This window comes from Sinocyclocheilus grahami, unplaced genomic scaffold, assembly GCF_001515645.1.
Source record: "Sinocyclocheilus grahami isolate Dianchi unplaced genomic scaffold, SAMN03320097.WGS_v1.1 scaffold787.1, whole genome shotgun sequence".
NCBI lineage: Eukaryota > Metazoa > Chordata > Actinopteri > Cypriniformes > Cyprinidae > Sinocyclocheilus > Sinocyclocheilus grahami.
The window spans coordinates 1,165,615-1,185,885 of record NW_015505966.1 but is presented as its reverse complement, the minus strand read 5'-3'; the positions used below and the strand labels follow the sequence as shown (position 1 = coordinate 1,185,885).

General features: G+C 37.5%; 2 protein-coding genes across 5 annotated transcripts in view; one reads left to right on the top strand and one right to left on the bottom strand.

The window, feature by feature from the left end:
- Positions 1 to 9,284: 9,284 nt before the first annotated feature.
- The window catches only part of LOC107561696 (transmembrane protein 260-like), a 77,778-nt gene continuing 66,791 nt past the window's right edge, over positions 9,285 to 20,271 (bottom strand). Inside the window, exon 17 of the transcript XR_001605890.1 lies at positions 9,285 to 9,875. The gene's annotated coding sequence lies outside the window, so the exon portion shown is untranslated. The remainder of the gene's footprint in view (positions 9,876 to 20,271) is intronic.
- LOC107561698 (homeobox protein OTX2-like) lies at positions 10,337 to 18,158 on the top strand. Of its 4 annotated transcripts, none has more exons than XM_016246177.1 (4): positions 10,337 to 10,439; positions 15,224 to 15,459; positions 16,154 to 16,305; positions 16,534 to 18,158. In XM_016246177.1, the coding sequence occupies exons 2-4, from the start codon at positions 15,363 to 15,365 to the stop codon at positions 17,152 to 17,154; spliced, it is 870 nt and encodes a 289-aa protein (XP_016101663.1). In that variant the 5' UTR covers positions 10,337 to 10,439; positions 15,224 to 15,362; the 3' UTR covers positions 17,155 to 18,158. The 4 variants fall into 4 exon arrangements, with proteins under 4 accessions (XP_016101663.1, XP_016101662.1, XP_016101660.1 ...); XM_016246176.1 differs by lacking the exon at positions 10,337 to 10,439 and adding an exon at positions 12,796 to 12,891; XM_016246174.1 differs by lacking the exon at positions 10,337 to 10,439 and adding an exon at positions 12,904 to 13,094.

The window sequence follows — 20,271 nt, the reverse complement described above, 5'->3', positions numbered from 1 at the left end:
TTACTTCATAAAAATGTACGCGTTTGTTAGTGCACTTGGTTAAAGAGTTTTGGCAGATGTTGAGTTGTGTCATGTATTGTTGCACAATTTTATGCATAAAAGCACACTTCTGTCTGTAAGATTTTTTATTTGAAATGAATCAATTTCAAAGGACACATTAAATTGACAAAAAGTGACGGTTTTAAAAAGTGAAATATTACATTGTCACAAAAAATTCTATAATCTTCGACATTGATAATAATAAGAAATGTTTCTCGAGCATCAAATTAGCATATTAGAATAATTTCTGAAGGAGCAAGGGACACATAATCTGCTAAAAAATTAGGCTCATCAAAATATATTAAAATAGAAGATTTTATTAAAATATAATAAAAATGTAACTATTAAAATAGTTATTTTCTTTTATTTTTATCAAATAAATACAGTCTTGGTGAACATAATATAATATAATATAATATAATATAATAATCTTGAAAGAGTCTAATATTTTTGTCCTGAGATTTCAAAATTCCTACTTCAGAGGATTAATATGTTTCAATGTCCTCCTTAAGATGGATTTGGTATTGGTTAAGAGTTGTGCAACTGGCCAAAAGCACCTCATTCAGTGGGAAACAATAGGGCTCTATTAATATCGCAGATGTTGGGCTGTTGTTATGTAAGTTATTTACTGTTATTCAGACTTTATCTCCAAGTCTGAATTTAGATGACCAGATTAGTCCAACTCTTGGTCAAGTCACATTACTTGTATTAGATTATCAAAGTAATCCAACACTTTGTGCAAAGACTTGTCAATACACACATTTATGATAGCGCAACCACTGAACATTAGGTACCAGTAATAAACAACACTTGTTTTAGCACCTCTGGATCACTCTTTAGGGGACATAGTTGTTGGCCTCAGCCCAAGGGGGACCCTCAGGGTGTTTTTGTTTAAGTCTCCCCCTCTCCTCCTCCCTCTTCTTATCCAGTCCCTCCCCTCTCGTCAACCCACTGCTGCTTTGGAAGCCCATTTTCAGGCATGGGGTCTGCCTCCCCCCGGGGGTCCCACAAACAAATGCTCCATGCTCTAAGCTCCCACAACAGCTCCGATTCTCCCCAGAGACCCGGGAGGTTAACGACGTGCCAGTGGAAAACATGACCACCTCCCCACCCCCTTATTCTCTCTCTACCTACCTCTCAATCTTTATTTATCCCAGTCAATCCTCGTGCTTGGCAACCAGTGAACCACTCATACAGAAGTAAAGAGTGTGACTTTTGACTAATTTTGAAGTCTAAAAGGGATAGCAAAAAAACGGAAATTCAGTCATGATTTACTCACCCTCATGTTGTTCCAAACCTGTATGACTTCCTTGATTATGTGAATTTATCAACAGTTTCAACTGTTTTTGTTCTACATTGAAAGTCAGTGGAGCCCAAAACAACATTGTATGGATTAAAAAAAAATTGAATATGGAAAACATTTTCAGAGTCAGGTTTTTAACAACATGAGGGTGCGTAATTGATGACTGAATTTCCATTTTTTTTATATTTGTTTTTTTAAGTAGTTGTATTACTCACTTAATACTTTACATTGTACATTATTTACAATTTACGATTAGTTCAACAAAAACACACCAACAACCCTGCTTTAGTTTCATAATTAAAGGATGTCCGAGAAACCAAAATGCAATTTGACACAACATGGAAGTGCTGATCTAAAAACAGGGTAAAGCCTGTCTATATCCAACTCAAGATAAATATTAAAGCAACCGCACACTAAAGATTAAAGTGTGCAGCCATTTTGCATCTTGTGTTGACAATTAACCTTTCTCGTTTGGTGATTTGTAACGCAAGCAAATCCTGTTATCAGCAAATATAGCACATGGCTCACACACACTCAACTCCAACCCTAAACAGTGGCGTAAATGGTGTTTATGGTCTATAACGAGAACAACAAAATAAACACTGGGTAGTTCGCACCGGTACACACAGCCAAGCTGAGTAAGTGAGACTGATAGAGAAGGAGATTTCACAGCAACTGGCTACAAACTGTTTTTTTATTTTAAAAAGTCATTTCCAATCTTAATAGTACCACAGTATTTCATTAAAGACATTGACAGTGGCTTTTAACGAAAGTATCGTTGTGATCTAATACACTGAAAGCCAGTCCTCATGTGACCCATGTGTTTCCACTGGGGCTGAACCTGTTATCCACAATGCCTGCATCACACCCAAATTCCCAGTCTTTGGCAAGATTCCCACTCACATTGTGCCGAATCATGTGGCCCTGCTGCTGTTGCCATGGGGACATGGTAACCTAGCCTCAGACCTGGGGGTGGTGGAGAGATTGAGGTTGTCATCCCTGACAGTATGCAGAGCAGAAAATAATGGCGAGATGCCGCATCAGATGATATCGTGGAAAGAAACAATAGAGGAGTGCACTGGACAATTACTGGCAGACGAGTTTGGGAAAGACATTGTGGACTTGGCAAGGCAAAACCACAAACTGACAAACAGACAATGGCGCTGACAAGCACAAACAGTCAATAATAGAAAAACAAAGATGCAGAAAACAGATGAAGAGTCAAACTTGAGTTGCACTTAAGTTGTTGACTTGACACTTGACCTGGACTCCTAACTGTGAACAACAAAAGTCTTTGTGTCTACAAGAAGAATTATTTTAGGAGAGACTGAGACATTTTTGCTTTGATGCCTGAAACAATTTTAATTTTAATTGTATTTTATTTTTTGCACTATTTATCTCAAACTCTGATATAATTCCCCTACTTTTATCTGCTACAAATTAAATTTGTTTCAAAATCTGCTTATCCTTAAACTGTGTAAATTAACATCAAGTACAAAGAGTGCTTATAATACAAGCCACCCTACTATATAAAATATGAATATAAAACTATTAGAATATTGTCATTAGAATGAATCTGTCATTTAACATACAAGACGTGACATGTTGGTTATGGTCTTATGCAAAGAAGTTTACAACATTACTGTCACCACAGGAGGATGGTGGTCAGGTTTAATAGGGTTTTCCTCCATGTACATAATTTCTAAGTGGTTGAACTGACAATATTGCAACTCACCCTGTGTAACAACTATCCCTATTAGAAAATATTCTTGTATATCAGTAGAAATTGTGCTACATAAAGCACTAGAAAGTTGAGTTCTATAATGATATTAGTTCAACCATGAATACAAATTTTGCCATCACTTACTCTTACATTGTTCCAAACCTGTATGACTTTCTATCTTTCGTGGAAGACCAGATATTTTGGAAATTGCAGGTTCGATGTTGTTTTGGATGACACCATTGACATTCATTGTAGGACAAAAACAGTTAAAACAGTTGAAAATATTTTCTTTTGTGTTCTGCAGCAAAAAGGAAGTCCTACAGGTTTAAAAGAACCTGAGGGCGAGTAAATAATGACAGAGTTGTAATTTCACAGTGAACTTTTCATTTAAATGTGCATTACCTTTAGCATGAGAGTAAACAAAAATTAACAATTTATTGAACTTTTAGACAAAAATTATCAAAAAAAAAAAAAAATATATATATATATATATATATATATATATATCTCTAAAAAAAATTGACTCTGTTTGATACATAAGGCTTTTATGGCTTATATGGTATGAAATACGAGAATATTAATTTTATACTAAAGGAGGAAAAAATACCTACATTTTATTCAGAGGCCCAATCTGAGAAAAAATATGTGATTTGGTGATTTATATCAGAATTTCTGATATTTATATGGCCAAAAATGAAGATAAATTGTAATGTAAATCAATTAGATTTTTATAACATTACAGCAGACTACTTACATAAAATACATATAAATATCAGTTGTAAATGCTTAATTAAAATAAATAAATAATAATTTATGATAAAAAGCTTTGTAGTTTTTCTTGTAGCGGCTAAACATATAATTCAAAGCAAGACAATGATGTTTGAGAGATAAACAAATAAACATTTCTCAAAAATCCTGTTACACACTCACATTTTAGCACAATTTTTCTAAATAAGGATGTATGGAAAATCAAGTAAACCTTCAGTCCAAAAAGTGTTCATATTGAAATATTATAACAACATATAAGCCATGCTTACATTTACTTTTTTTGGTCAAATATGATACAGTATGCTTTAGACTTCATTTGGACAACACGTGTGCCAAAAAGATCTAAACATTTAAGTTAGTAGGTAGTAACAAGTTCCACTAAAGAGTAAAACTGAGTGGTGCAGTACTCTGACTTCACAGTCATCCAGTCAAATGCACCACACTAAAGGCGTCAGGCACAATGTGATCAGTCAGTCCCTCACACTACAGAGGTTGCTCTGATGGGGCAAATCAGTTTGGGCTTGAGCCATACAGTTGGGTGGGGGTTGGAAGTAGGGGGGTTTGTTGGCAAGGTGAGGTTGCGAGGCTCCAGTTGGTCCACTGGAGGCTGGCTGACTGATGGGCAGAGGGGGGGACATAGCCAGTCTGGCCTGGGCAAGGAGGAGAGGCTGGTGGGAATGGCGGAGGGGTGCTGGACCCTGGCCCAGAGTGGTGACTGCCTGTCTGTCCAGGCGCTGGGCCACTCCAGCCTGCTCCCCCAGGCTCCTACCCCTGAGTGGGTATTTCAAAGGGATATGCCTGCCCTCTCTCTTTCAATCACACTTTTGCCCTGGCTCTCTCCCTCCTTTCCCTTGCTCTTTCTTCATCTTTATCTCCGACTTGTTCACTCTTCCTACCACTCTTGCATATCTGACTTCTCTCTCAATCATTTAAAATGACATTCATTTCCATGTAATTGATTCGCCAATCACAAATGGCACATGTGGTATTAATGTGTCCTACTGTACTTTGTTAGTCTTTTCCTGTGCAGTAACCTTTCCGATCTGTTTGATTTTGACCGATTCGTCAGACTCTGACCAATCACACTGTGGGGCAGTAAGCTAGAAAGAGAGCAGTGTAGGAGGGAGAGGAGGAGGGATGGAGTTGTACGGCTACACTGGACCCATCTGCCCGATGTCTTCCCCTGCTGCGGAGCATGATGTTGCTCCATGACTCGATGGCTCCACCATGGTGCTGACCATTATGCTGCTGCTTTATTGAACTGTGCCCCAGAAGCTCCACAGCAGAGACCACATTGATTTCAGAGCAACTGAGCTGTGCTGTTCTTCCCTTCGCAACATTTGTAGATGTCATTTTATATGTTTATGACTCCATATGAGTCACATTAGGTTTTGAGAATCATGGTAAAATGAAAAAATATCATTTTTGTTAATAGACTAGGTCTATTCTAAATATGTTTATTACACAATATCCAATATAGTTTAATGTGTAAAATGTGTAATAAGTGCGTTTTATTTTTTTTCAAAACACACTTTTGAAAAGAAGATAATATTACTTGATTGCACTGTATTAAAATAGTTTAATATTGTGCTATTTTAAAATGTGCATTTGATCATGTATAAAGGCATGCCAACTTATTTTTTAAGCATGAATAACGAAGATGTTTTTTCCCCATTGCTCGGTAAATAAATAAATAAAAGATAAAAATACACTTACACAAAGATTTTGAAGATTTTTAAATGTGGTTTACTGCAAGTCTTGGTTGCAATCATATCAGCATCATAGTATCATTTCATTAAATATGTTCATTAGGTCAAATTCTCACTATTAACTATGACTTTTGGCTCAATAAACTAATTTTCTGCTTAATAACAGTTAGTAAGGTAGTTGTTAAGTTTAGGTATGGGGTAGAATTAAGGAATCTAAAATATGGCCATGCAGAATATGGCATTAATATGTACTTTATAAGTATTAATAAACAGCCAATATTCTAGTAATATTCATGCTAGTTAATAGTGAGAATTGGTCCTTAAAATAAAGTGTTATTGTTTATTATGTCACTATAAAGATTGTTTTTTTTTTACAATCAGCACAAAGAAGGGTGATTTATCATTTTAATAGCATTTTACGTTACCATTTAGAGAAGTTTGATAGACTTGTTACGGTGTTTCTTATTTGTCGGTAAGTCTAAACAAATACTAAAAGCATTGCAAATTCAAAGCATTGCTCAGTATAAGCAAAAAAGAAAAGTATAATTCCAAAGAAATAATTTACCTTAAAATGATTAGTTTGCATTCTAGCTTTCAAGAGAAACGCTCATTCTGCAAATTACATTAAAGCGACAGTAAATACATCAGGCTGCAATTGATTTGACCGCTCTATTTTTCTGTTGAGCTTCTGTCAGTTCCTGAGCTACCTATCCACCACCTCCCCTGCCAGCAATTAATGTGACTGCTCCACACCCTCTGTCCGCTCCTCGTCTCCCACCTGGCATTTTCCGGGCAGTAGGTCTAGTGAAATTCCTGCATCCCTATTGCCAGCCGCAAGGCGGTAACCACTCGGGTTTCTGAGAGTGTTCCCACCCCCAGCACACACACACATAGCCTGTCCTGTCCCAGTCTGCAACTCTGGCAGACTTTACATTCTTTTCAGCAGTATTGGTTCCCCATGGAAACCAGGAGAGCGGTGAGTGGTTACCTGTCATGTTAATGTCGAAAATAAACACTTTATTTACTGAAATACGTTCAGTTCAATTATTTAGTATACAACAATGCATCAAATTCTTCCTCAGAAAAATCTGTCAATATAAATGACTCTACATTATATCAGTGCAGTCAAATAAAATTAAATATAAATACCTTTCTTCTATATTCTTCTATATTTCAGATATACAGGAGGAGTCATAGTGTGTTCTTTTCAGTATTTTACCATATATTTAAGTCAAAATAAACCAGTTAAGATGCAGTCTATATAATTAAAATGTAAAAAGAAGTGTAAATTATGTAACTGCAAAATAAGTATGAGACTATTTCTCCTGCATCATTCTCAGATGGTGAATGCTCTCAGTTTGGAGAAAAAGCAACCAGAACCTAAGCACTGTTTTATCACTGGAAGGGGAGTTTTAGGGGACAGTTTGTGAACTTCTTATAAGACGGGTCTTGTGTTTACACTCTTAATTGGAGGGGAGGGTTCCAGTTGACAGACAAGCCCTTAGAGATATACAATTGGAGAGAAAAAACAGCTGCCAGCCTGTGGCTGGAAGGGTAGCTGACTACAAGCTGGAGCCGGGACAAGAACATGGCAGGAGCATGATGAGAACGTAATGGAAACATCCAACTGACAGAATTATGAGAGTCCCAACAGACAGCCTCCACTATTCCAAAAGAGGTATAAACCGATAAGAGGGACTAGCACTAAAAAAGAAAAGAAAATAGTGTATGTAAAAATTATATTTGCATAAAACATGAAGAAATATTTTTGTGCAAGGGGAGAGAGATGTGTGTGAACTGGCAGTGTATAAGACAGCAAGACGGTACAATTTGGAGACTGAGTATTGGTGTATGAACAAGAGTGCCAGAATGTCACTCAAAACAAAGTGGGGTTTGGACGGGGCACAAGCAAGGAATGCTCACCCATATGGGGGCTCGTCCTCGACTCACATGCCTTTCAAACTGGGTGCAGGGTTAATTATATCACATAATTAAAGACTCAATAATGTTAACGTGCATATTTGAGGATGGGTGCTCACAATTTGGCTTGGGGACAAAATAACACAAATAACTGTTATATCACTTCTTAAAGGGATACATCACCCGAAAGTGAAAATTCTGTCTTTTACTCACCCTCAAGTCATTCCAGACCTGTCATTTTCTTTCTTCTGCAGATATTTCGAAAAATGTTTCCACTGTTTGTGCAATATACAGAGAAATTCAGGGGGGTCGGAAACAACGTTAGAAAAAAACAAACATTTTCCAAAATATCTTCATTTGTGTTCCATAGAAGAACATAAGTCATGTCACGAGGGTGAGTAAATGATGACAGTTTTCATTTTTTAAGGTTAATTATCCCTTTATTTAGACTACTTCTGTCCAAAACCCATAATAAGCCAACGTTTGTATTGAAAGTTTCCGTAAGAGATTATTTTAATTGATATATTATGATCATTGATCCTTTCATGGCCATGTTACTCATGTTTGTAACACTGTGAGTCTAAAAGTGATGCATAAACAGACACACCTTTACCTGGAAGGCAAGACAGAAAGGAAAAAATGGCCACAATCATAAATAGCCGTTGCTTGTGCCTGTGTGGTGAATTTATTATGGGGATTTCACAGCCAACCTCGCAATAGAACATTTCCTAAATGTGATCTTAGGGCCTTGCAGACTACAAGAAAGACATCCAAGCATTTACCACATAAAGCCTGAATAAATCCGACCCTCTCTGTTCCTGTGCCTTTGAACTCTGAGAGAGGCGAGAGAAGAGAAGCCCACACTGCAGGGCAGGTTCCACCGTACACCACGCACCTCATGCGATTTTTGCTTTTCTCAACTAGATCTATATAATAAAGACATTGTGTATTATCGTTATTCGTTTGGAAAAGTGAATTTGACACAATTGCACTGCAAGTTCTTTGAAGATCTGTGTTTGTAGATCTTTCACCAAGTTCACCTTGAGGGCCTTTTGTGTGTGTGTGTGTGTGTGTGTGTGTGTGTGTGTGTGTGTGTGTGTGTGTGTGTGTGTGTGTGAAAGTGAGAGCGCAAGAGCCTAGAGAGAAAAGCATGGTTATGCATGACTGAAAGAACGTTTAGTGTCCCCTTGCGTGTACTTGTTTGCCCTTGCGTGTCTCATATTGATAACTTGAAGGGAAGAATCGGTTTTAATTGAATCCATTTGTTTGCCGCTTGGCCCCTGTGTAAACAGCAGACAAACAATTACAGTAGTGATTAATAACCGTTAAATATTTTCAGAAGATACTAAATGCATCATGCATATGCACAGAATTCTGTCTTGGTTTCGTGCCTTTTTCTGGTCTAGTTGGAGGTTATAAAGTGCGTTTATGTACAACAAACATTAAAAACTTAAAATGTATATTTTATGGAAAATAAATTAGTATGCAGGATTTTATGTGATGCTGTTCAATATTGTTGCCGTGTGCGTAAATGTACTGAGGAATTGTAATGTTCTCTCTCTCTCTCCTCGTCTATTTCTCTTTATCATTATGTCTGTTTCTATATGTAGATCTCTGTAACCTTAGTGATCTCTTGAAATGTACTGTGCAATCATTTATTTTATGTGATGCTGTTCAATATTGTTGCCGTGTGCGTAAATGTACTGAGGAATTGTAATGTTCTCTCTCTCTCTCCTCGTCTCTTTATCATTATGTCTGTTTCTATATGTAGATCTCTGTAACCTTAGTGATCTCTTGAAATGTACTGTGCAATCATTGTCCGTTTCCCCCACCCTTCCAATCTGACATCCTTATTTTCTCGAACCGTGACGCGTAACATTTAACCCCATTTAAGTTTCGTGTACCTTGCGGGAAGATGTGGCACACGGGAAATTATGAATGTCAATAAAGATCAAACGAGCTCTTTTATTCATAGTAATTACTTTGTGCAAATATACCTTCACGTTCAAGTGTTCCTCTCATCAAAAATGACTATGCTATTGCATTTAAACACTGTCACAATGATGTCAAATCAGAGAAACATTTGGGAGAATTTGTAATGTATCATGCTAAATGATGTCCATTCAGCCGTGTCGGATTTTAATCTAATCTCTAAATTTAGTACCTTATAAAGAAAAAAAATCACAATATATGTAACACCGGAAGATACAGTCAAGTCAAACATTCATTTAAATGAATCAACAAAGTCCTTTTTTATCACTCAAACCATTTCAGAAGTGCAACATGGTGTTCCAATCTTCAGCTGTTTAATAAAACTGTGAAGAAATGATCCTTTCCATGTGCTCCTCCAAACATTCACATAAGATAACATCCACTTTGCTTTTGCCCACCAGTGCTTTCAAAACATTTGGACCTGCAGGGGAGACATAAAGAGAGATTAGTGTTTTAATGATTTTCAGGCAGACTTATAAATACTGTTTTTTTTTTTTTTTTTGTATGGTAGTAGAAGTAATAATAATAATAATAATGGATCATTGTTATAAATAATAATAACAGCCATTATATCTTATATAATTTAAATAGTATGTATTTAAATATTGTTGTTGTAGACAGTGTATTTTTCTTTGTCTGTTTTAATGGAATAATTGTAAATGTAATGTTCGGTCATAAAAAAAAACACGAAAGTCGTGATAAATTACTAGATATTGTTACATGCTCCGCATTAGAACCCATATAAACGTTTCATATTGCATCTCGCCATTCAACTAAAGTGGAGATTAAAGGGAAGGGTGTCATTTACTAGGATTGCGCTGTTGTGGCCACAGGCGCGAACACGCATTGCTCTTTTTCACTTTGACAAACCACAATTCCTTTAAAGATGAGAGTTCCCTCCGGACGCGGGGCGTTTAGAATTTGATAAATAATTTAGCAGTTTAAACAGCGAGAGGCAACGCTGGGCGAGATCCCTGCGATAAAGGTACGCGGGATGATGGTGGATGAAACATCGTTTATTTAGCTGTGACTTGCGTGTCACTTAATAAATTACACAGCGCGTTAATATAATGTGAGACGCACGCTCCCGTATTCTACCGTCTAAAATTCTGCAGATATGAACTTTTCAAGTGTTTTTAATGTCCGATCAGTTTTAAATCTTAAATGAAGAACCGCACAACTCCATCAATTGTCCAGGTTTTTTATATTGTTTATTTAGATCCTACAAGCACATTTATCATTTTGGTTCATCTTTGACATGCAGCGACCTGCAGTTTTCTCCCAAATGTGATACTTGGGCTCAGGCGAATGAGTTCAGAGGAGAAATGGCACTTTGCGTTGGAGGATTCATTTTTCGAACACAAAGAATTCCAAAAGCGCTTGCAGTGACAGAAATTGTTTATAGATTTTCAAAACAGTACGTGCATGGCAGGTGGATGTGGGGAAAGAGTAAAAGGTAAATCACCAGGATAATGGTGGCTGTCATCCACAATAGCAGGTGCACAACTGAAGCTTTCCATCCTGTCTTGAAGTGTAAAAGTTGTTTTCTGCATCTGTAACCCAAAGAAAGATCACACTTGATTAATGGGACGCCGTTCCTAGATCTATACATAACATCAAATAACGGTTATAGGCCTAGACTACATTTTTAGATAGATAGATTTTAACTGGAATGAAACAATAGAAACTTTTTATTAGTCGTGTTTTTAAATTAGCTTTGCGTTTACGTTCTCAAAACGGCACCATCAAATGCAAGTACTGTAAAAGGAATTGAATTGATAGAATCCAGCCATCATGACGTCAAATTATTATTGTTATTATTATTATTATTATTATTACTCTAGTTGTTGTTGTTTGTATACTTTATTAGCAGAAAGCAGGAAAATATAATAATCTTAACTTACATAATAATAATAATGCGCCAACATTTGTTATAGTTATGCTTCAATAATATCTATCAAAATGTTACAATGTTACGTTTAAACGGAAAAAGGTTAGAACGTACTGATCCTGATAGCCTACTGATGACAGTTTTGGATTTTAAATTCTAGTTTGCTATAATAAGAATTAAATCTGATCATGATGATGACAAACAAAAACAACAACAACAGCAGTAGTAGTAATAGGTAGGATATATTCATAAATTATTTTAGTTAGAAAACGTTGCATTTCATTTAAGCATATCTGTGCTGGATTCAATTAAACAAAAAGAAACTTGCTCCAAATAGCAATGATCTTGGTAAATCTATTGCTCACCGTTGTTTATTTGTCCGTGCATCTCGAGTCACCCGGGCGCTTGTCAGGTTCTCCTCTTCTCGGGATATCTGAAAATGTGTAGACTTAAAGCTGTTATGATACAGTCGGCTTTCCTCCCACACAGATGAATCCCGATAGACATGTCTCCAAGTGGATATTGGCAACATGTTGTTTTTAACATTTTTTAACAAGGTTCCCAATTCACCTCCTCGTTGCGCTTCTCCACACTGGTTTCACGTGTATTCTACATGTCTTATAAAAGGCCCTAATCTAGCCCCATGGCAATGCGATGCACTCATCTCTTGATACATTTGGGTATATCAGCTTGAGCACTTGCAGTTTGAGCGTCATGTGGACGAGAGGACAGTTTTAAGGAATTAAGTCCCCGTAAATCCCTCCAGCTACGCAACAGAAATGCAAGAGGTCTGCGTGGATCCAAGCGTCCGTATTCAACATTTGTTTTCTCCGCTTTAACCTCGGTGTTATATTATAAGAATAAAAACTGAGTCTGCTGTTTTCACTCGTTATTAATAATCATGCTCGAGATTAGGCTATATAAATTATACTATTGTTTCCTTTGCAACTTTTTGAAGTGGTAAAGATACAAACTAACGTAGGCTCACTAAGGGCCACCGGAGTAAAAAAAAAAGTCATTTCAAACAGATCAACCATGCAAATATATAAGAGCATTGTTTTTAAAACAGGAGTGTTACAACAACAACAAAAAATGCATTTTCTTTCCACTTCATTCATAACACTATGAGTTAAAATTACAACATAAAATGACATTCCTTTGATTCTCAGAGATGAGAATGTGCTCCGCTAGGGCCTCGCTCTCATTGGCTGGAGACCATGCAAATATATAAGAGCATTGTTTTTAAAACAGGAGTGTTACAACAACAAAAAAAATGCATTTTCTTTCCACTTCATTCATAACACTATGAGTTAAAATTACAACATAAAATGACATTCCTTTGATTCTCAGAGATGAGAATGTGCTCCGCTAGGGCCTCGCTCTCATTGGCTGGAGAGTTCGCATCAAAAAGTAGCTGCCGACGTTTGTTTCCCTGCAAAGGGCCCTGCGAGAGAAACAGACTCCAGTCCTGAGCTCTTCATTGGCTAGCGTGCTGTACAAATCAGACTCCAGCAACTTCAACCCAGAAGAGCAGCGAATCATAACCGTATGTGCTTTAATCTCTCTAAACCATTTGATCCATTCTTCGCGTTTAGCTGTAGAGGCTTCATCATAACTCATTTGCTTCACGGTTTGATGAAAAGGATCTTATCTTGATGTCTTCAATATTTGTGTAACCATTTAGACGTAGGCTATATTCGCTATTGGACATAAAACTTGAACGGACTTCGAATCGAATCCAGTTATTCAGTAAGTAGCCCGCCTTAGCCGTGTGCAATATATTTTTCTGCATTAAGTTTGCGAACAATGCTATTATTATTATTATTATTGTCGTAGTCGTTGTTGTGTAATATAAATAAATTTTACACTCTAAGAAATGCTGGGTTGTTTCAACCCAATGTTGGGTCAAATATGGAGTAACCCAACTGTTGGGTTAAAAAGCTCATTTAAAAATGTAACCAAAATTTAACCCAACAGTTGGGTTAGTCCATATTTGACCCAACATTGGGTTAAAACAACCCAGCATTTTTTAGAGTGTATGTACAGTCTTCATCTTTTTTATGTCTCAAACGTTCTCTTGATGCTTGTATTTTGAGAACGCCAAACAATTAACCTATATGTTTTAACTTGGTCCATAAATATATATATATATAGCCTATCGATATTTACTGATACACATCTTGACATGTGGTAGTACACCTTTCACATTATGTCTCAAACGTTCTCTTGATGCTTGTATTTTGAGAACGCCAAACAATTAACCTATATGTTTTAACTTGGTCCATAAATATATATATATAGCCTATCGATATTTACTGATACACATCTTGACATGTGGTAGTACACCTTTCACATTTTTTTATTTTATTTTTATTTAATTTAAATCCACGGCTACTAACTGATTGGTTTTCTCGCTCATTTTAACCGTTTGGGTGCAAATTGATAAATAATGAGCGAACAACTAGCGATATAATTCGGCACGCTGCTCTTATTGCTGATGAGAATATGAATACAAATAAACAAGAAGTAGCCTACAAAACGTGCATTTTATATTTTTCGTTGCATACCGCTTGATATATTTTCCCCTTTCTTGTACAAGTAGAAATCTGATGCTTATAGTCGCAGTAGCCCTACTCATTTTTTTATTTCAATAGTTTGTTCTGTATCATGTCAGAGACACCGTTGAATTGAATGTCAGTGTATGTGTGTGCGAGCGCGCACGCGTGTGATTTTTATTGTACTCATGCACAGAATCAATGAGGCCAAACGTTCAGCTGAAGAGGTAGCGTCCAATAATTAGGGGAGCGCGTGCCACACGGATTATCTCGTTAATTTATCAACAACAACATTTATCATAATTAATTATTGGATGAGGTAATTACTATTGAGCGGCTGCGCAACCGGTAGACGAGGGCTGTTTTAAGTGACAGATTGAGGGGCGAAACCGTTGGATTAAAAAAAAACGTTTTTTTTTCATAAGGCTGAAGTTTTTGTTTAATAATTTCATTTTCAATTGTGATTTGGATGTTGCTGAGCTTCGGTTAATTTGGAAGTTTTGCTTGATGACCCATAGCCTATTATAAGAAACTTGTTTACGTTTCATTTGGGCCCAAAAAAATTTGATTGGCTAATATAGCCTAATCTGTACCTTTCAGTCCAATTATTTTGAAATTCTAAGAAACTAATATCTAAACTAATGAAATTAACTAATGACACTGCGTCAGCAATCTATCTTGTGACAAAATGTTTAATGGAACATCTAAAAGATTAAAGTTGAGCTGTTTGCTCTTTTCAGCAAAGAAATAACGGATGTAATTTCTGTAAAATACTAAAGCACGTAATTATAAGTTTATACTCTTCTGACTGATATGAGTGGGGGAAAGAGGGGGTTACTTTTGTCATTGTTACTTTTGTCCCTCGCCAATGGAGCTTTTGTTATTAGCATTAGTTATCAGGCTAACAGTGGCCTTTGTTTCCACCAATAGCTCCCAATCAAGTGCTCTTATGCCTGAGACAATTAGCCGGGTTCCTATGCAAATTGTGTTTCTGGCTTGTGTGCACATTTGAACGACTGAGTTTTGTCTTTGTGAAGACTTGTTGCAATTAATAGATGTTACTTTTTGGGGTTGGTGGGGAGAGGGGAGGAAGGGGAGGGACGGGGGGCGTTTGTCAAGAAGAGCTTCGTTCATCTCATGAGGACAGCTGGAGGTCTGGAGCGGCTTTAAGAGCACGTTGCGGTGTGGACGGGGTTTATTCGCCTATAGGTCATCGCAGCTAGAGGAACCCAGTTTCTATCTAATGACAGACGTTGAAACAACAACCTCCTTCGTCGCAATTAAGTGAACGTCTCCATTTATCTTTGTTATTTTTGAAAACAGGGTTTTTGGTTTCACATCCACCGCTGAAGACGTTAACAAGCTAGAAGCAGAGATAAAGCAAAGGAAAAGAGACTGAAGGGGCCGGTGTTCAGCCTTCCGAATTTTCTCCAACTTTAACCCCCCCACAACCATCTTTAGCATGATGTCGTATCTCAAGCAACCACATTACATGGTCAACGGACTAAGTTTAACTACCTCCGGTATGGACCTTCTGCACCCTTCCGTTGGATACCCAGGTGAGAGACAATCTTCCAAATTAATCATTTTATGTAATAGATGGTTGGAATGAATGCACACAAGGATATACTGAGTTGTCCTTTATGGATTCAGGACTAAGTTACACTTTTGCCCGTATGTGCTTAAATGTAAATAGCAGGCCTGGCTATTTGATTTGCTGGTTTTATATGCTTTCTAGTCTTATAATTACACTTCCACTCGAGGCTTCTTGAGATGCAAGTTATTCAGCGGTTATGTGTAGCTGATGCATAATTAAATTGTAGAGTTATGAAGTAGTAATGAATTTTGAACCATTCTGTTTTTTGAAACCCATTCTTACACAATACAATTTGTATTATGCCTTATAAGTTATAAGAATTTAAAAACATAGCCAGTTGTTGGTGAATAAAAAATGTATCTATTATTCTGGCATAGCCTATTTAGTAGGCCTGTGTTGTTTTTATTTCACTAATGATAACACATCAAAAGGGAAAAAGTTTAAAAGTATTAAAACGTTTGATTAAAAAAAATAAAACAATTTCCGTCAAACGTTTTATGAATATTTACGATTCCGTTTCAGATATATTCATATTTTATCGTAATATTTTGGTAGGCTATCATTTATTAATATTTATAACCCGCTTTTAAAATAAATCTATGCATGAAAGGTTTTCGGATGGACAACCTTGTGATACATTTGTTTATTTAAAACAGCGACTCCTCGAAAGCAGAGGCGGGAAAGGACAACATTTACTAGAGCGCAACTAGATATTCTGGAGGCTTTATTCGCGAAAACGCGCTACCCGGATATTTTCATGCGAGAGGAGGTGGCCTTAAAAATCAATTTACCGGAGTCCCGTGTACAGGTACGTATCATTCAAGTGTTTTCACATTAAAACATCTAAAAACAAAACATACACATCTTTATAAACTGAGAGGCGCACTATTAGTAACTATCATGATAATGGTTGTCGTTTCTTATTTTACGCAAAGACAGAACATAGACAATTTTTCTAACTTCAGTGCTGCCCCACAACTGAATTTAGGCTGGTTCACACCGTAAATATTAATAAACCCTGTTTTTTCGACGTCAGGTTTGGTTCAAAAACCGAAGGGCAAAGTGTCGCCAGCAGCTGCAACAACAACAAAACGGAGGCCAGAACAAGGTGCGACCTGCCAAAAAGAAGAGCTCTCCAGCGCGGGAGGCCAGTTCTGAGAGCGGGGCGAGTGGCCAGTTCACCCCGCCCTCCAGCACTTCAGTCCCGGCCATCTCCACCACAACCGCGCCGGTGTCCATTTGGAGCCCGGCCTCCATCTCGCCGCCGTCAGACCCACTCTCTACCTCCTCTTCCTGCATGCAGCGATCCTACCCCATGACCTATACTCAAGCGTCTGGATACAGCCAGAGCTACACTGGTTCCACATCCTACTTTGGGGGCATGGACTGCGGCTCTTACTTGACGCCCATGCACCATCAGCTGACCGGGCCAGGATCCACTTTGAGCCCCATGAGCAGCAATGCTGTCACCAGTCACCTGAACCAGTCTCCCGCGTCTCTTCCCACGCAAGGTTACGGTGCCTCGGGGCTCGGCTTCAACTCCACCGCGGATTGCTTGGATTATAAGGACCAAGCGTCCTCGTGGAAACTGAACTTCAATGCTGACTGCTTGGATTACAAAGACCAGACTTCCTCCTGGAAATTCCAGGTGTTGTGAAACTAACAAACTAACTGCCATTCTGTCCAGTCAACACTAAAAGACCATAAAATAAACGTTGTAGACCTGCCATCCTTCCAAAAACAGAAGTGTGACACGCGAACTCTCCGAGATGGATGGGTTGCATTGTGCCCGACAGCGCTTTTGAAGTTTGTCTTTGACATGAAATATCTATTTGAGCTACATGCACCCCTTGTGCAGTAGTATTTGAAGGGTCGTGAATGCGTATAAACATAGGCCATTTGACCACAACCTGTTGTTGAAGGTACAGGGAATTGTAATAAGTTAGGTCAAAGCCACGGAACAAATCCTTACACAAGAAAAGAGGAGAAAAAAAACTACATGGCAAAAGGAGCCAATCTTTTGGTTAAGTGCTTGGAATGGGCAGGCTTTCTCTAAGCCTCTTACAGCACACCGACCTATTTCAATGTTGGCAAGACGAGAGACACTTCCATCAGGAGGATGATAGAGAGGATGTGTGCGAGTGCGTGTGTACGTGTGTGTGTGTGTGTGTGTGTGTGTGTGCGCGCTGAACGCCCCCATGGCGACCTGGATGCACTACTTTATTTAAGAAAAGGTGTTTATAAGGAATCGATATGTAGTTTTTAAAAGACAATCAATGTGTGTCTTATATAAATGGTACATTTGTGTTTTTTATCTGTGCTAGCCTTCGAAACTGTGATCTGTTGTAACTGTATGCAATTTGTGAGCTCCGTCGCATCTGCGAAGACTCGGCTGTGATTTTAATAGATTTGAAACTTTTTTTTCTTTAAGGAAACACGACGGTAAATAATACTAGTCACATGATTACTATTGGATTACTTTCAAGAGACAAACAATCTCGAAAATACAGGGACTCGAGAGAATGTGTAAGAAAGGAACTGTCTGTCCCTGTTCATTGATTTCTATTGGTCATAACTGATATACCACCCACGTGGATCTGAAACTTGTCTGGAGTGGTAATGTGGTCCCGCCACAGAAATATTAATAAACAATTTCAAATCTGACACCATATTTAAAGTTATTAAGTCTGGACGAGTTATTAAAATGTATTATGAATTGAATGTGTGTGCTGGTGTTTTAACAGGTTAGCTACAATAGATTGAAATGCAAAGGTTAATAAAAAGGTGATTAGGACGGAGAGGCCCGATTTATGAGAAGAAAGAAAAAAGACATCCGAACCAGCAAGTTTTAATCAATGATGATGTAGGCTATCAAGAAACAAATAGCAAATAGAGTGTAGCCTACCAGATTGATAATTTATCAGATTGATAGTAATCATTTAAAAGCGCTCTAAATGTGAATCATTTCATTTATTAACTTCATCCCAATTTAAAAATGGTATAGTGTCCGTTTCCTTTGGAGGAATGAAAACAGGAAACCCCGTGCATATCCACATTAAATATTAACAGCATTCTACTGGTTGACTGATTCACAAGAAATTGCCCACCTCAACTCAACGTTTTGTAATAAAATGTGCGTCAACAAGTGTTTTATAAAGGGTCATGCTTTGATAAGGTATAGACCCACTCAGAAGCTTCAATTAAAGGTTAAACTTGAAAAGCACTGGTTTGTATGAGTCTTGTAATTTGGCTATTAAACATCGGGACACTTAAAGTAAATGTATCTTTGAAACTGCAAGGCATGAGGAAATTTTAATTATTTCTAATTTTCCCCGCCGGGTTTCCGGCCCTTTCGTTTTAAGAGACATGGCACCAGGAATGTGCGTCTTGGGAAAGTAGCGCTAATCCGCGCCTCAAAGACCAGTTAATCCCAATATTTCACTGGCGGGGTTTCTTTAGGGCAGAGGGCAACTCAAACGTAACTCAAAGCCTACTTTAAAGACCGCCTTTTCTGAAAGCAGAACCGCACCATTTTGCTCTGTATTGCAGCAACGGATGGCATTTCACAATAGAAAAGTGTAGCCTATGTATGCGTGTGTGTGTGTGTGTGTTTGTGTGTGTGCGTGTGTATATATATATATATATATATATTCATGTCGTAACAATTATACAAACGTTAAAATAATAGGCTACTGTGTACTCATGACACGAATTCAGAAAAAAAAACAATTACATAAAAAATGAACATACAATGGTAGCCTACTAAAAAAAATATTTAAAGAGGCATACAATAAAGTACGAATTCAATACCTTAATTCCAAATTTGATTTAAACTGCTGAGGACATAGCTAACACCCCGGAGTCCTCTGTGGCTGAATGGAAAACTTTCACAAAGAGTCCCCTCGGTAAAGGAGGGGTAGAGAGCGAACTGAGGACTTTACCGTCGGGTCCTGGAATAATTCTATTGTAAGGGCCTGACTTGAGCGACATCTCATAATTACACTAGTTCACTTGGAGGCAGGGAGTCAGAATCGAATCTTTGAATTATTCCATCATAATTGCGCGCAGTGGAACATTCAATTATCGTCCTTGACATTGCCAAATAATCTCCTTTTCATTCACATCATCACTAAAGACAATTAAAAGAATGATCAAAACATTTATAGCAACATTAAACCGTTTTCAAATGAATCTGGAACGAAATGAATCTTAATTAATGCTGTATGTTCGAAATATGCCCAGAATTCATTGTCAGAGATATATTTTCTTAAACAGCTTCTCATCTACTTCCCTTTTTTTTTTTTTTTTTTTTACACAGGCTGTCAAACAGCGCGATAAAAAAAAAATGTATATGCAGTTGATGCGTTACACACAACACTGTATAAAGATGTGACATGTCAGACAACTAAAATAAGCACTACAGCGAAGACGAAAACAACAACCTCAAGAATAACACTGAGTAATAACTAAATAACTAAATACAACTACGCGTAAAAATGGCTGTCTGAAATAACGTCGCCTGACATTAGTCTGAATGTCATAATATCTGCCCGATCATTGTTTATTAATTCATTATTCAAATATTATTTGAACTATTACCTATTTTGTAGAAGAAATATTTGAAGCAGCTACATTTTCATTCTAACTTTAGAACCTCATATAAATGAAAATATTTATGTATTAGGCTACACCTACCGATTAGAGGCCATGGTCATTTTTCTCTCTCTCTCTGGTCCACTAAGGAATACAACGACTGATGTTATCCAGGCTGTCA

Bases quoted from the DNA above. Each gene is read 5' to 3' on its own strand.
- LOC107561698 (XM_016246177.1), top strand. From the start codon at position 15,363: ATGATGTCGTATCTCAAGCAACCACATTACATGGTCAACGGACTAAGT. The intron at 15,460-16,153 runs GTGAGAGACAAT...TATTTAAAACAG, and splicing joins CCCTTCCGTTGGATACCCAG to CGACTCCTCGAAAGCAGAGG. The intron at 16,306-16,533 runs GTACGTATCATT...TTTCGACGTCAG, and splicing joins TACCGGAGTCCCGTGTACAG to GTTTGGTTCAAAAACCGAAG.